Below are 17,174 nucleotides of genomic sequence, written 5' to 3' on the forward strand. Positions count from 1 at the left end.
AGGGTACCAGGATCTCCAGATAAAGTGTTTGTCCCACAGCCTGACAACCAGAGTGTGATTGTTGAAATCCTTGTAAAGGTGGAAGGAGAAAACCAACTGTCTTTGTCCTCTGACTTCCACATACATGTTATAGTGTGTACACGCACATCAACCTACCAACCAACCAACCAAGCACAGTGCATTCACGCACATCAACCTACCTACCAACCAACCAAGCACAGTGCATTCACGCACATCAACCTACCTACCAACCAACCAAGCACAGTGCATTCATGCACATCAACCTACCTACCAACCAACCAGCCAATCAATGGAGTAAACAAAAGTGGCTCAGCAGACAAAGGTTCTGGCTATGAAGACTGAAGACCTGAGTTCAATTCCCAGGACCCACTTGGTGGGAGGGGGGTTGTCCTCTGACCTCAGTATGCACACAGTGGCATGCCCACACCCACCCACAAATATCCACACAAATCAATAAATGCAGTTTAAATTTTAAAAAATAAATAAATCAGAGGCTGGAGACATGGTTCTAGCTGCTTAACATAGGAACAAAGCTCACATCCCAGCACCCACATAGCCGCCTGTAATTTCAGTTCCAAGGGATCTGACACCCTTACACAGACATACATGGAGGCAGAACACCAATGTAAATAAAAATATTTTTAATTAATTAATTATTTTTTAATTGAAGTTCAAACTTCCTTTGAAAAGAAGTTCAAAGTCACCTTCAGGTGAAGAGCCAGCCTGAACTACGAGGAATTAAGTTTAGGGGTGTGGTAGGTACGCATGCAAACAGGGAATCCTGTAGTGTCTGCTCATAAACTCAGAGTAAGCCCACCTCTTCCTGTAACAGTCACGTCACTCTACCTATTTGTTATATAGCAAACAAGCTGGAAAAACTCCCTCTCAGAACACCCATCAACAGATCTGGGAGAGATGACAGCCTGGCCTCTTGCTTGAGCCAGACCCACTGAGGATGCTCAATAATACCTCTTACAGAATAGGCCTCAATACAAGCCGCCAGACACCCTTCTCCAAACCTGAGGAGCACTCAATACAAAAGCCGCCACTGCGCCTGCTGCCTCAGCCTCCCAGGTGCTGCTATGACAAATACGTTGCCACCCAAGTTCCCTTTTTAAAAAAAATGCAGCCAGGTGTGTAATTGTGTCACTCAAGAGAGAGATAAGAGGATCACTTAGAGTTTTAAGACCAGACTAGACTACATAATAAATTTCCAGGCCAGTCAGGGATATAAAACAAGACCCTAAGTGGGCAATGGTGATGTATCCTTTAATCCCAGCACTCAGGAGTCAGAGATAAGCAGATTGCTGTGAGTTCAAGGTTGCCTACAGAGCAAGTCCTGAAAAAAGGAGGAGGAGGAAGAAGAAGAGGAGGAAGAGCAGGAGGAGGAGGAAAGAAGAAAAAAAATCAAGCAAAGAAACAAGACCCTAATTCAATGATCTAGAAAGGAAGAAAGAAAGAAAGGAAGGAAGGAAGGAAGAGAGAAAGAAAGAAAAGAAGAAAGAAAGAGAGAAAAGGAAGGGCTGAAAAGATGGCTCAGCAGTTAAGAGCACTGACTGCTCTTCTGAAGGTCCTGAGTTCAAATCCCAGCAACTACATGGTGGCTCACAACCACCCGTAATGAAATCTGACGCCCTCTTCTGGTATCTGAAGACAGCTACAGTGTACTTACATATAATAATAAATAAATCTTAAAAAAGAAAACTAAAAAGAAAAAGAAAAAAACTCTCAGAAATTTTGAGGTACAAAATATCTTGCTGTGGGTCTGGAAGGGTCCCTCCTACCCAATGGCATCTTTGAACCTCAGGCCACCACCTTCACATTTCCTGGCTGTCCAAATTCTCCCTTCCCTCCTGTAAGTTGCCATTTTAAATTTCACGGCTAAGGGTTGCTCACAGTGTCCAGTCCTCTCTGTTTGCTCTTCTGGCTCGGCGTGCTCTCCACACCTTTGCATTTTTCTGTCTCCTGGCTGCTCACCTCCGGCTATCACTCCATCCACTCTCCAGCCACGGGAGCTGCTGGCAGAAGTCCGTGCCCAGTTGGGAAGTGGAGTTTCTGAGGGTGTTTGGAGCCAAGAGGAACACACAGTTTCCTTCCAGTCACATGGAAAAGCTCACTGCAGCAGCCGCACGCTGCCTGCAGTGTGTTATCCAGTTTGAACTGGTAAGCACAGAGGAAGCTTTAGCTATTTCTTTCTTTCCTTAGACTCCTGCCGTGCTATCGTGTGTGCTGTCCGTGGTCACTGACATGGCCGTTTCAGTGTAAGTATTCACACATGTACAGATGTAGAAGTCACAGCTGTATTTGCACCCCTGCCCAACATCCTCACCCTTCTCTGTGCTGTTACCTCCATGCCAAAGATGAGGAGGTTTAGTAAGTTAGTCAAGAGCACAGCCCTAGAAGTGCCTGACAGTCTGACAGTGAGGCAGACTGGCCTCAGACTCTCTTTTTTTTCCCCCTTGTTTGTTTCATTTAAAGAATTATTTATTTATAGATTTATTTAGGGGTAGAGAGATGGCTGGTGAAGGCACTTGCCACCAAGCCTGACAATCTGAGTTTAAGCCTCAGGACCCACAGGGTAGGATAGAATTGACTCTTGAAAGCTGTTCTCTAGGCTTACACTCATGTACTATAGCACATGTATACATACACACACACAAATAATACATGTTTGTGGTTATGTTTGTGTGTGATTCATCAGCTTTTTGTTTGTTTTTTGTTTTTGTTTTTCGAGACAGGGTTTCTCCGTGTAGCCCTGGCTGTCCTGGAACTCACTCTGTAGACCAGGCTGGCCTCGAACTCAGAAATCCACCTGCCTCTGCCTCCCAAGTGCTGGGATTAAAGGTGTGCGCCACTGCAGCCTGGCTTGTGTGTGTTTCAAGTGTACAGAATGCATGCAGAGGCAAAAAGAGGGTGTCTGGTGTCCTCCTGTCTCTCTCTGCCTGTTCTTTTGAGATAGTCTCTCCCTAAACCCAGGGCTCCTGTTTTCTTGGCTATGCTGGAAGCCAGGGAGCCCAAAAGAGCCTTCTGTCTCTGGTCATGCCCTCAGAGCCAGGCATACGTGGAATCTTGTGTGTTAGAGGAATGCTGGGGTCCTAATTCTGTGTCTCATGACTGTGGAGCAAATGCTCTTAACTGCTAACTCCTCTGTGGCCTTTGTCTTGTTTGGTTTGGTTTGGTTTGGTTTTGGGTTTTTTTTTTTTTTTGATGTGTGTTTTGTTTATTATGAGTCATGATTTTGCTATATAGTGTGGCAGGCCTGGAATTCACTATATAATGTACATAGCCTACATACATAGACAGGCCAGTCTCAAACTCAGAGATCCACCTCCCTCTGCCTTCTGAGTGTTAAGACTAAAGATCTGTACCACCATGCCCACAAGGAGGCCATTTCTTAACAAACACATGGTATAACTGTGACTGAATATGGTCATGTCTCTGAGAGGCAGGTGCTCCCCCGACTAATCAAAAGAAGGACAGGAAGCCCAGGTTGGAGAAATGCTTCTTCAGTCATGGCCACACGGCTTGCTAGTGGCCCAGGCACTATGAGGATTGTTTTCTAGGATGCTGACTATTCATCACGATGGTCACATAAAGAGATGGTTTCTCTTGTGGAAGCCTTTCCTTGACAAGGATCCATTCAGTCCCCCAACTTTTGTTGGATCATCTAGATCTCCTGAGCATCAGTACAAATAAGACCTCCATCCCCCGAGACGCAAGGATGTGCCAGTCTTAACCCTTTGACAGTGGTATCTTGAGCTCAAGAAATCACGGATGAGGAAGAGTAAGGGGCAGGAATGTGCTCCTGAAGAGAGAGCTGCCAAAGCGTGTCCAGCTAGGAAAAGGAGCCTTGGCAAGAAGAAACCTGTAGGAACCCCAGGAGTGCTGGGGCACACCCACAACCTCAGCACCGAGGCAGGAGGATTTTTAGTTGGAAGCCTACCTGAACTACAGAGTAAGTTGAGGTCAAGGCTAGCCTGAGCTATATAGTGGTATGTCTCAAAAACACCTCCCACAAAAAGAGAAAAGAGGGGAGGGAGGAAGGGAGGTGGGAAGGAGGGGAGACAGGATGGGAAAACCCAGATAATTCAGAGAGAAGAAGACACATGCTGCCGTCCCAGCCCTGCCACCAGCTGTGTAACTGTAGGCCTCACCCCTCAGCAGTTGCGCTCACAAGCCAAGGAAGCAGGAAGCCACCCTGGCCTTTGGAGGACACCCTAAGCAGCTGAACATAGCAATGTGGCAGGTGGTCTTAGCCCACCCTAGAGAGGACCTGGGAGGGGCTGGGAAGGGCATCCCCACCAGACACATGGCAGACCCATCTGTCAGAGAACATGTGTCCAACAGCTAACACACATAGCTCAGACCCATGGCCCACCATGGGAAGGGTTGCCCAAGGAGAAGGGAGTGCCTTGGCCTGGCCACGGACTGAGGGTGAGGATCTCTGATGAAGAATCGCCTTGGTCCTCTCATGACCTCTTTGCTTTCCACAAAACCACCAGCCAGCCTGGGCCTGGTCCTAGACAGAACTCCACTAGACTTACTGGCCCCCCTGCAAAATCCTGACTGGAACAGCGACTTCTGCATCTCACTCCTGGAGGCCATCTTCCTCAGACAGCCAGGCCTTGCTCTAATTAATCCTACTGTTTACAAGGCCCTGTTATAATTAACGCGATGGACTTTAAAAACTGAAATGGTCTAAGAATCTCTCTCCAGAGAGGCAGCCCCTTCTCTGTACTATGTCATCACTCCCGGAAGGAGACGCTATGCTCTCTAACCTGGATAGCAGGACAGGATAGGAGGAGCTTGTTTGTGGAGAAGTTACCACAGCAATGGGACTTAACTGAGCCGTCACCACCATCATCCCTGAATAGGCTCCAAGACTTCTGATGAAATTTCTGTGGGCTGGCACCTGCAAGGGCTCACCCTGAGCATGCACATGTGCCCATTCCCACCTCGACACCCCAGGTGATGGTTTGGGCCTTCACATTCCTTGGTTGGGCCCTGTGCCACAGTCCCCACTAAACATGGAGGTTCCTTGAGAGGAGACTTGTGCTCTCAGCTCTCCGTCTTCTCCGCATCATTACAGTCACCTGAGAGACAGCGTCTCGTTCCAGCAAGCATGTGAAAGGGTATTCACCATCACTGAGCATCACTGTGACAAGACACCACCTCACACCTCGGATGGCTACAAATACACAAAGGAAAATAGCAAGGTTGGCAAGCATATGGAAGAACTGGAACAGTGTGCTTCGTTGGAGTGGGGATGGGAAAGGCATTGCTTGTCAGCTTGATCTAGAATCACTAGGAGAGGCGGCACTAGGCACAGCCGTGAGGGCTTACTTAGCTTAGGCTCAGAAGGAGGCGGCTCCATTCCTGGAGCTGGAGGAGGAGGGCTAAGCACAGAATTCATCTCTCCTGGAGCCTCTGAGATGGTGGGTTAAGGAAGTGCTGCCTACACTGATACCCTAGGCTCCGTTCCTGGGACTCACACAGTAGAGGAAGAGAACCAGCAACCTGCTAGAGCTGCAGGCTGCATCTCTGACCTCCATGTGCACGCCATGACATGAGCGCCTCTCCCATACACACGCATGATCCCTCACCCCCAGTCCCCAGCCACACACACATACACACTTATGAGCCCCCATCTTACCCCCAAACTTCACACACACACACACACACACACACACACACACACACACACACACTCCTACCACACCCCAAACCCCTTTAATCCTAACACTCCATTCATCTACAGAGTGAGATCCAGGACAGCCAAGAATATGCAGAAAAACCCTGTCTGGAAAATAAAACAAAACAAAAAAATGGGGGAGTGAGGTAAAAATCAACAAACATCATTGTCTGGCCTGAAGAGGTGCCTTGTTCTTCCAGAGAATGAAGGTGCAATCCCCAGCATCCACATGCTGCCTCACGATCACCTAGAACTGAGTCCCAGGAGACCCAATACCCTCTTCTAGCCTCCATAGGCACCAGGCATGCCCATAGTACACAACCAACCCCACCCATATAAATAGAATAAATAAATTTATTTATTTATTTTTATTTTTTGTTTTTTCAAGACAGGGTTTCTCTGTGTAGCCCTGGCTGTCCTGGAACTCACTCTGTAGACCAGGCTGGCCTTGAACTCAGAAATCCGCCTGCCTCTGCCTCCCAAGTGCTGGGATTAAAGGTATGCCCCACCACCGCCCAGCAAATTTAATTTTTTTATTTAAAAATTCACCATTGTCTACCTACTAGCTATGACCATGATGTTACCAGTCCCCTCAAGTTCCTGCTGTCATGACCTCTCACAGTGGACTGTAGCTCTGAACTTTCAGCCCAAGTAAACTCTCTCTTGCTAATGAGCTTCTGTCAGAGTATTTTACCTCAGCACCCGGAAAAGGAGAGTAACAACAAACATTATAGTTTGTTGTCAGTTTAGATAAAAGTTCTTATTAGGTAGATTTAGCTATCCGAAATCTGTATGTAGATTAGGCTGATCTCCGACTCGTAAGGATTCACCCTCCTCTGTCTCTGGAGTGCTACCACGCCCAGTTAAACATTGTTTTTTATGTTAAACATAAAAATCACCATAGGAGCCAACAGTTCCTTCCTCTCCTGGATTCCCACAAGAATTACAGAGAAGGGATCAGACAAGGACACACTAGTGCTCACTAGCAATGTCAAAATAGCAAGGGCACAGACAACACAGAAGTTCATTTGATGATGGGCTCGCACGCTGTGCTGTAACTCACTGGTAGGTAGTGTGTTTCTTAAGAGCCAAGCCCTGGCTTCTACTCTCCATGTAAAAACAAAACCCCCACACCGGGCAGTGGTGGCGCACACCTTTAATCCCAGCACTTGGGAAGCAGAGGCAGGCAGATTTCTAAGTTCGAGGCCAGCCTGGTCTACAGAGTGAGTTCCAGGACAGCCAGAGCTACACAGAGAAACCCTGTCTCAGAAAAACAAAAACAAAAATAAAACAAAGCCCTCACAAAAACTGAAGTAACCTTCACACAATTCTACTTTGCTAAGGCACCTAGAACAGGCCAAGTGACAGAGACAGAACGTAAAAGAGATGCTGTTATCATGCATAGGTGCCCCAAAGAATAAGGAGTTATTGTTTGATGGGTACAATTTCTGTTTGAGGGTGAAGCACAGTGATGACGGCTACACAATGGTGTTAATTTATTGAACTGGGGTTGGGGCTCCTGCTAGAGGGTTTGCCAAGCATACACAAGACTCTGGGTTCCATCCTAGGCACCATTAAAAATACTAATACTAATAACCTGGAGGCTGGTGAGACAGATGCCTGCCTCCAGCCTGATGAACTGAGTTGGATTCCCAGAACCCACATAGGTGGAAGGAGAGAACCCATTCCCAGAAGTTATCCTTTGACCAGCAAGTGAGCACCCACACACATACACAAAACAAATCAATGAAGTATAATTTAAAATAATGTGTGTGTACATGTGGTATGAACAGCCACGCGCAGAGGCAAGACAAGAACGTGAGATGTCCTGCTCTGTCACCTCTACCTTACTCCCTCGAGACAGGGTCTCTCAATGAACATGGAAATAGGCTGGCAAGTTCCAACCATCCTCCTGTCTCTGCCTACCAGGCTGTTGGGGCCACATCTGGGTTTTTACACAGATGCTTGGAATTTGAACCCAGGTCCTTGTGCTTGTATAGAGAGCAGTCTTACCCACTGAGCCAACCCTGAAAATAACGATTCTTAAAGATTATAACATAAAAAGTCCAACCCTGAAAATGATTCTTAAAGATTATAAAATAAAAAGGGAAAACTGTGAATATATTTAACGCCATTGACCACTCTCTATACAAACAGCTTAGCCTCCAAATCCTACCATGAAGTAAAGGAAATCTAAACACCTTCCTGAGAAGTAGTCATATATCCTACAGAAAGAAAAGCAATGTTCAGCAAGGTTTGCCTTGCTCTAGATCACACCTGCATCAAGGCAGCATGAGTAGAAGAGACTTAGGCCTCCATGGGCCTCTAGGAGTAGGAGAGAGGTGATGGCCTACGAGGTCAGACCCAAGCACCTGACAAAACGAGGGTCACCTGGGAAAACAGAGCTGCAACTGAAAAAGAAATACTTCATCAGACTGGCCTGTGTTGGGGGCAACACCACACCACCCATGGCAGGCCATCCTTGGCTGTATAAAAAGGCAGGATGAGCCAGCTGCAGAGGCAGGTGGGTCTCTGCACATTTGAGGCTAGCCTGGTCTACATAATGAGTTCCAGGACAGTCAGAGTCACAAAGTAAGACCTGTCTCACCCACCCCCCTACCCCCCAAAAATAAACAAACAGAACCAAACAAAACCAAACAAAACAAAAAAAGAAGCAGGCTGAGAAAACCATGAGGGGCAAAGCAATGAGCAGCCTTCCTCCATGGTGTCTGCTTCAGTCCCTGCCTTCAGGTTCTTCCTGCCTTGAATTCCTGCTGTGGCTTCCCTTGATGGTGGACTGTGACCTGTAAGTCAAATAAACCCTCTCCTAAGTTGTTTACCTCGGCAATGGGAAGTACTCTAGGGACACCTCGGAGCAATATCATGGCCAAGCTAGCCAACGGAAGGCAGAACCAGTGTGAAACGATTAATATTGGAGAGGCGGGGCAGATAGAGTGGGAGACTCAGGCCAGTCTCCCACTTTTTGCCCGATCCCCACAGTAAAATAATTTCAACAAGGCTTAGGCTGCCAAAGTCTAGCCTGAAAGGGGAGCTTTTAACAGTGTGTCGCTCACTTCTAAATCTTTCCTGGTAATATTTTCTCTGGATGCTTTACTTGGTTCTCTCAAAGCTACCATGCCAAGTCTTACCCATGAGCTGGTGCCAGACTCTAGCTCCTTTGCCTATAGCATATTTGTCACCCCCACCCCCATCAGATCAGGTCCCTCTTCCTTCCAGAAAGGTCCAAGACAGCCCAGCCCTCTGGTTTCCTGGCTTCACCCTACATGCCTGTCTGGATGGTTCACTTACAAAAGGTATTTCTCCTGTCTCTCTCATTAGCCATGGAGTCACGAAGAACAGAAATTCCCCAACCCCTAGGTTCAAGGAGAGGTAATGCTTCATAAGACTAGCCTAATAGCAAGCCAGGGACACAGCAGAGAGACCGAAAGACACAGAGAATGAAAACGGGCAGAAAGACTCAGCCATACAAGAGCTGCCTCCAGGTATGGTATGTGAAGGCTGGGACCAGGAAGAACAGATGCAAAAGATTAAGGAGCCAGCCTCAGGGAGGAAGAGGAGGAGAAGGAGGAGGAGGAAGAGGAAGGCATCCCTCAATGCAGCTGCTAAGGAGAGGAAGAGGGGAAAGGGCAGATGCAGGCAGGAGTGGAGGAGTACCTCTTTCCTCCCTACCTCTGTTCCCAGGGACCTGAGGCCAAGCTAGCCAAAGGAAGTCAGAATGAGTAGGATGCTCAATTACAGACTGAGATAGACAGTCACACAGTGAACGGAGCCATGAGCAAGAGGTCAGCACCCCAGGCACAGGAACTAGTCCTGGAGAGATGAGAGGTGTTCAGGTTGGAGAACAAAGCCAACAAGCATGGGTGCCTCTGCTCAGAAATAACAGGTGCTAAGCTGTGCTGTGGCTCTGCATGTCATCCGCATGGCTGCCTGGCTCTGGTGTACCATGGCCCGAGCTGGTAACGGGCCTAATCCCTGTAGTCAAAACACTAAGGCCACGGCCCCAACTCTAGGATCTGCTGTCAGCTGACTGTGGGCCCCACTGGCTAGTCCACTTGGGAAATGATCTCTGCATGCAGGAAGTGTAAAGACAGGGCCCTTGGGGGGTGCTGGCCGCTAGAGCTGACTAGGGGTGAGGATAGGGCACAACAGGTCCCTCAGAGAAGACGAGAGGCCCACAGGAGCACAGCCAGGACAAGAGAAGGTCTGAGTCAGCCTCCCTGGGGGCCTGCCCCACACACACACTGCTGTGAGCTCAGAGCTATCTATACCTCCCAGCTGTGCTGGCCGCCCCCAAGCTGGTAAAAAGAGACCGGTATAAGCCAGTGTCTGGCTCACCACAAGACCTCCCTTCATGCAGGCCAGGTGAGTCATCAGATAGGGTAGGACGCTCTTGTCCCCCTGCCTGGAGACTGACCCACCTGACCCAAGGCCAGGCCGAGGCAGGGCCAGGAAGGACTGTTAAGGAGTTCAGTGTGTGTGTGTGTGTGTGTGTGTGTGTGTGTGTGTGTGTGTGTGTGTGTACACGTGCGCTCTGGGGTTGGGATGTGGGGAAGGGGGTCTGTGGGGGGAGAGGGGATGGAGGCTGCTAGCCCTGTTCTCCTCACTACCTGAGAGACTAACCTCCACACCTTCACACCTTTATATGTAAAGTAGGGGAAGAAATAGCTACTCACAATCACTAAATAAATCTAAGCAGCAGCCCAAGTATCCACTGATGGATGTCCAATACAGATGCACAACAGAAGGACATTCTGACACACACTACAACATGAATATGACACTGAGTGAATTAGAAGAGGAGGAGGAGGAGGAGGAGGAAGAAGGTGACAAATAAATCAAATATATTATCTCACTGTGGGACTTGGAATGGTTAGAAAGAAAAAGCACTGAGAGGGGGCTGGTGAGTTGGCTCAGCCAGTAAGAGCACTGACTGCTCTTCCGAAGGTCCTGAGTTCGGATCCCAGCAACCACATGGTGGCTCACAACCATCAGTGATGAGATCTGTCACCCTCTTCTGGTGCGTCTGAAAACAGCTACAGTGAATTACGCCAGAGCAAGCGGGGCCGGAGTGAGCAGGGCAAGAGCAAACAGAGATCCTGAGTTCAACTCCCAGCAGCTACATGATGGCTCACGGCCATCTGTACAGCTACAGTGTACTCATACACATAAAATAAATGAATTAATTTTAAAAAAAGAAAAGAAAAAGCACTGAGAAAGAAAAGCAGCAGTGCCTGAGGAGCTGGGCATGGCGATAATGCTGACACACATTGACCCCCATGGCTCAGGGGCGAAGGCTCTTAGATCCCAGTGAGCTCAAGGCCAGCCTGACCTACACGGCAATCTCCAAGCCAGCCAGGATGACATATGAGACCCTGTCAGAAAGAGAAAGAGAGAGGAAGGGAGAGGGAGGGAGGGATAAGGAACTGCTGTTTAAGGGGTACAACGTCCTCCTTTGGGGTTACAACGTTTCTGCAGGGGAAGGGGGCAGTGGCCGTAACAGGAATGTGAATCACAGAATGCCACTAAATCTAAAGTAGGTAGCCAAAGGTCCAAAGATTGGACTACAGAGCCAATCAAATATATTTTTAGTGTGTTTTTATTCATATTTGCTTAATTACCTTGAAAAAAAAACCGTATGTGTGTCAGTGTGTGTGTGTGTGTGTGTGTGTGTGTGTGTATGTGTGAGAAAGAGAGAGAGAGAGCGTGAGTCCAAGTCTGTGTGTACATAAGCAGGGGTCGGGGAATGACAAGTGCATACCTGAGGGTGGGGTAGATGGTGAGAAACCACATGCATACTTGGTGTGCATCCAGTAGACAGACGGCAGACGACTTTTGGGAGTTGGTGCAGCCTTCCACCTTGCTTTTAGGGAAAGTGCCTCTCATTTTTGCTTTTGAATGACCTTCCCATCTTGCCATAGGACAGTTCATCTAACTATTTTTTTAAAAGTTTTGTTTTACTTTTACTTTATGTGTACGTGTGTTTGATCTGCAAAGATGGAAGTGCACCGCACATGTGCCTGGTGCCCACTGGGGCCAAAAGAGGTGCTGGATCGCCTGGAACTGGAGTTGAAGATGGTTCTAAGCCGGTACGTGGATGCTGGGAACTGAACCAGGGTCCTCTGCAAGAGCAGCCTGTGCTCTTAACAACTAAGCCATCTCTCCAGCCCCTCCATTTGACTTTTTACCTGAGTTTCAGGGATCAATCTCAGGTCTCCAGACTTGTGGCAGCAAACGTTTTACCTGGCCATTTTTTTATACTATTATTATTATTAAAAATAAGTGTATGTGTGTGTCCCGTGCACACTGGTGCCTGTGGAGGCCAGAAAAGGACTGGAAATAGACTTCAGACAGTAGTGAATTGCTTAATGTGGATGATGCTGGGAACGAACTTAGGTCTGATGAAAGAGCAAGTGCTCTGAACACTGAGCCATCCTGCCAGCCTCTGCCTCGCTCCATTTTAACAGACAGTGTCTTGTATAGCCTAGGCTGCCCTCAAACTTTCTAATTTTCCTGGCATGGGTCACTGGACCAGCTAGTTTTATGTAAACTTAAACACAGCTAGGATCACCTGAGAGGAGGAACCTCAATTGAGAAAATGCCTCTTTCAGATAGGGCTGGAGGCAGGCAAGCCTGTGCAACACTTTCTTAATCAGTGATTGACAGGGGAAGACCCAACCCATTGTCAGTGGTGCCATCCCTGGGCTGGTGGTCATGGCAGGCTGAGACATGGGGAGCAAGGCAGGAAACAGCACCCCTCCACGGCCTCTGCATCAGCTCCTGCCTCCAGGTTCTTGCCCTGCTTGAGTGATGTGGAAGTCTAAGTGGACTAAACCTCTTCCTCCCCAATTTGTCTCACGACAGCAGTAGAAATCCTAAGATAGTCTGCTTACCCCGGGACCTTTCTCAGTCACTGCAGCACCCTCGGCCCCTACCCTCTGCTGAATGATTCCTGCTCTTCATCTGCTTCCACACACAGCAATTCCTTCTCAGTATCCTGTGCACACACTCTGGCCTCCTGCCTGGATGCCAACAGGACTAGGCAGTCAAACAGTCTCTCAATATACCTTCTACCAGTTCCCACCTTCACACTTGAGCTCATTATCGCCACCCACCCTGCTCTCCACCAAAGAGCCCATGGTTCTGGGGCAGCTATGGGAGGATACCCCACAGAGCCCCCAGCTGGCACTTATGCGTGCTCCATAGGTCAGCCTTCTCCTCTGGGAAGCTCCCCCCGGAGGGAGCAACTGTTAGAACAAGAAATGATCAGAGCAGGGGTGGTAAGGGGGTGCCTCTGGGAACTGAGGGGTGCAGAGGGGAAGGGGGAGGTTTTAAATGGCGTTGGGGGTAGAGCTGGGGTCTGATGTGAAAGGAGTAAGGAACCAAAGAAAAGGAAGGCATTGTTTTGGTCTGTGGAGAAGACTATGAAAAAAGAGAAAGAAAAGAAATAAAAAAACAAAACAAAACAAAACAAACAACTAAAACAAACCAACCAACCAACCAGGAGCTGGCAGAGCTCTACTGCCTCCAGACCTGGGACTGGACCGCAGTTTAGTCAGCTGAGGAATGCTGAAGACTAAGTCTTCAGAACTTATACCTGTAACTTCAGCATCGGCCCACTTTGCAGTGTGATGCTGGAGACGGGATCAGGGACTTGTATATGCTGGGCCAGCACTCCACTACTGAACCATACCACAGCCCGACACATGACCCAGCTTAGAAATAGGGTTTTTATGGGTACATTAGTTAAGCTGAGATTATATTGAACTAAGACATGCCCTAAACCAGTGGCTAGTGTCTTTGTAAGAAGGTAAGAGGCAGGCTGGAGAGATGGCTCAGTGGTTAAGAGCATTTACTGTTTTTGCAGAGGACCAGGATTTGGTTTACAGCACCCATGTGGCAGGTCACAACCATTGGTAACTCCAGTTTCAGAGGATCTGATGCACTTTCTGACCTTCCAGGCATGTGGTACAGATATATACTCAGGCACACACACATACACATAAAAACAAACAGGCTTTTAATGTTTTTAATGTTTTGTTTTGCCTGTTTGTATTTTTGCATACCACCTCCATGCCTGATCCATGCCTGCCAAGATCATGTTCTCCCCAAAAGCTACCCCAGCTTGTTTCTGTTGTTTTCTATCTTGAAGCAGCTTGTGAGAACTTGTTAACCACTCTGTGGTGACAATCATGAATACACTCGATCCCCCCCACACACAGTGGCTCTTCAACAGCTGAAAAAGCACTGTGCTGCAGGGAGTGGGGAGAGACACTCATGCCATGGGGGCAAGGGCGGCAGCTGGCCTTCGAACCCTCTGCTGTCCTAACGTCATGGGTTACAGAGGCCTTCTCAAACCTTGGGTCCCTCAGCATACTGTCTGAAGCACAGGGAGCTGAGGATGTTTCCGGTGAGAGCAGAAGCCTGACCTAACCCTGACCTGGGGGTCTTGCAGCAGCTGTTCAGTTTTGGTCTGTTTTTACTTTCCCAGAATCCTCTCTTCCAAAGCCATATATAATCACATAGCCTGCTGGTCCTTCCCATGTGGCAGCTAAATGTGGTGTTCCACATCCTGGTCACTGAAGAAGTTGAAAGGTATAGGGGTCCTCCCTGAAGGAAGGCATAGCCCTCACAGCCTGCCTGAGAGAACCATCAGCTGTGTGTCCATGTCCCCACTCCACAATATGGACCACATGTGCTACACCAACTGCTGCTTGTCATGTGCTGGATACATGGAGGAGGGAAGAGGGAGGAAGGAGGAGGGAGCATAAGAAGTCCTACTCCAAACTCATCCCTTTATTTTTCCTTTCCTTTCTTTTTTCCCCTTCTGTGTGTGCAGCTGGGGATTCAACTCAGGACATCTCCTAATGCTAGGCAAGTACTCTACCACTGAGCTACACCCAGAAGAAATCCTGGGTTTTGTTACTCTTTGCATCTAAGGTTGGTGGCATGAAGATCAAGCATTTGCTTATGCTCATGATGGTTTGTACGAGTGCATGCATGCACATGTGAGAGCATAAGAGAGACAGACAGACAGACAGACAGACAGACAGACAGAGACAGAATAAATTTTTAGTCTGCTCTGTAGAGATAGTCTATTCCACCTGTGATAAAACTTATAAAATTTTCTTTTGTGAGGCAATGGTGGCATACACCTTTGACCTCAACATTTGGGAGACAGAGGCAGGTGGATCTCTGAGTTTGAGGCCAGCCTGGTCTACAGAGTAGGTTCTAGGACAGCCAGAGCTATACAGAGAAACCCTGTCTCAAACAAAGAAATATTTTTTTCCTACTAGTACAGAGTCTCCTCACAGACCCCACCCTCGTCGCCCACTCCTCAGATGCTAGGAACTCAGGACAGGAGAAAGCGCTGTGCACCTATTAAAGGCCACAAGAGGCCATTTGGGGGAGCTCCAAGGTTACTGTGTCCACTCCTGTAGTTCAGCAGGAGTGAACTACAAGGCCAGCTTCAGCCCAGCTCCAACAGGCTCCTTACCATACATCTTGCCTTCGTCCGACAGGATGATTTTGCGGCGGCCGCAGGGTGGGTAAATGGCCAGTGCCTCCTGGAAGCTTTGCTCAATATCAGGGCTCCACACACCCTCTGCATCATTGTCGATGGGCTTGTCCAGTGCCTGGCTGCCCCCAGAGATGCTGCTCCCCTCGGGGGAGTCGGGAGAGCTCCACTCGTTGGAGGTAATGGTGCCGGCCTTGCCCTCCAAGGCTCGGCTTGGAGGAGCACCCGTTGGACCTGTTAGAGCAGAAACAAGGCACAGTAAGAAAGGTGCAAGCTGCAGGCCAGTTACTCAGGGAACAAGGTGAGAGGCCTGGGGACGGGGGTCAGGCGGAATGAGGGAGTGGTGGGGTGTGGAGTCAGGAGTCAGGGAGGTTTGAACAGGTTGTTTTCCCTCAGCAAACCAAGCTTCTAAACTGTCCAACAAGCATAACAGGTCCCTCTGATTGAGCCTTTAATCCCAGCACTTGGGAGGCAGAGGCAGGTGGATCTCCATGAGTTCGAGGCCAACCTGGTCTACAGAGCTAGTTCCAGGACAGCCAGGGCTACACAGAGAAAACAAACGTCTCAAAAGCAAACATATAAACAAACATTCCTTGATTGTACCTCTAAGCACACACACAAGGCTGGGAAGTAGGAAACAAAGGCATAGAGACAGATTTAATTGGACACCAATGAACTCTGGGCAAAAAGGATCTTAAATATTATGTGGGAGGCGAAACAGTACAAACACCATGGAAAAGTATGCAAAATCCTTAGAATTAAAATGAGGGCTGGTGAGGGAGCCCAGTGATAAAGGGCTCACTGAGCATGCTTGAGGGCTCTAGCTTCAGCGGTACCAATAATAGCAACAACGATGATGATGATGATGATGATGATGATGATGATGATGATGATGATGATGAAGGTGATGGTGATGATGATGGTGATAATGATAAAAATAAGAATTTGACCCACCAACCCCGCTTATTGGTATATATATTCAAAAGAATGGAAAGTAGAAGCTCCAAGAGACATCTACATACCAGTGTTAATAGCAGCACTATTCCCAACAGCCAAAACTGGAGGCCAGCCTGCATTCATCCCTACCTGAATACAGAATGTGGTATGGGTGTACTATTAGCACTAAAAAGGAAGTTACCCTGCCACATGCTATGACACGGGCAAGTGTCAATGATATTGTGAAACAAACAGGTCATGTGTATGGGTGTCCGTGTAGAAGCTAATGCAGATTCTTAGAAATAAGGTACGGTAGATGTTGCCAGAGGTTGGGGGGGGGGAGAAATGGGGAGTTGACTCCATATCTGTCAGGTTGATGTGCAATAATGTGACCATAGGTCCTGCCTGGGTCCTAATGTGACCATAGGTCCTGTCTGGGCCCTAATGTGACCATAGGTCCTGTCTGGGTCCTAATGTGACCATAGGTCCTGTCTGGGCCCTAATGTGACCATAGGTCCTGTCTGGGCCTAATGTGACCATAGGTCCTGTCTGGGTCCTAATGTGACCATAGGTCCTGTCTGGGTCCTAATGTGACCATAGGTCCTGCCTGGGCCCTAATGTGACCATAGGTCCTGTCTGGGCCTAATGTGACCATAGGTCCTGTCTGGGCCCTAACGTGACCATAGGTCCTGTCTGGGCCTAATGTGACCATAGGTCCTGCCTGGGCCCTAATGTGACCATAGGTCCTGTCTGGGTCCTATGCACTGTTGACAGATGAAGATGGTGGACTGCTGTTGCTCGCTGACAGGAAACCTGCCTAGCAAGGACACAGCCCTGGGTTCAATCCCTATGGGCACAAGAAATCGTTCCAGAAAGTGAGGAAGCCGGGTAGTGGTGGCACACGCCTTTAATCCCAGCACTTGGGAGGCAGATTTCTGAGTTCGAGGCCAGCCTGGTCGTCTACAGAGTGAGTTCCAGGACAGCCAGGGC

General features: G+C 48.5%; 1 protein-coding gene across 3 annotated transcripts in view; it reads right to left on the reverse strand.

Moving 5' to 3' along the window:
• The window catches only part of Tead4 (TEA domain transcription factor 4), a 79,916-nt gene that overhangs the window by 33,344 nt on the left and 29,398 nt on the right, over positions 1-17,174 (reverse strand). For all 3 annotated transcript variants that reach the window (XM_031383549.1, XM_031383547.1, XM_031383548.1), the window contains exon 2: positions 15,228-15,482. In XM_031383549.1, coding sequence (XP_031239409.1) covers positions 15,228-15,234 — 7 coding nt within the window. In that variant the 5' untranslated portion in view covers positions 15,235-15,482. The remainder of the gene's footprint in view (positions 1-15,227; positions 15,483-17,174) is intronic.

Source organism: Mastomys coucha, unplaced genomic scaffold (assembly GCF_008632895.1).
Source record: "Mastomys coucha isolate ucsf_1 unplaced genomic scaffold, UCSF_Mcou_1 pScaffold20, whole genome shotgun sequence".
Taxonomy (NCBI): domain Eukaryota; kingdom Metazoa; phylum Chordata; class Mammalia; order Rodentia; family Muridae; genus Mastomys; species Mastomys coucha.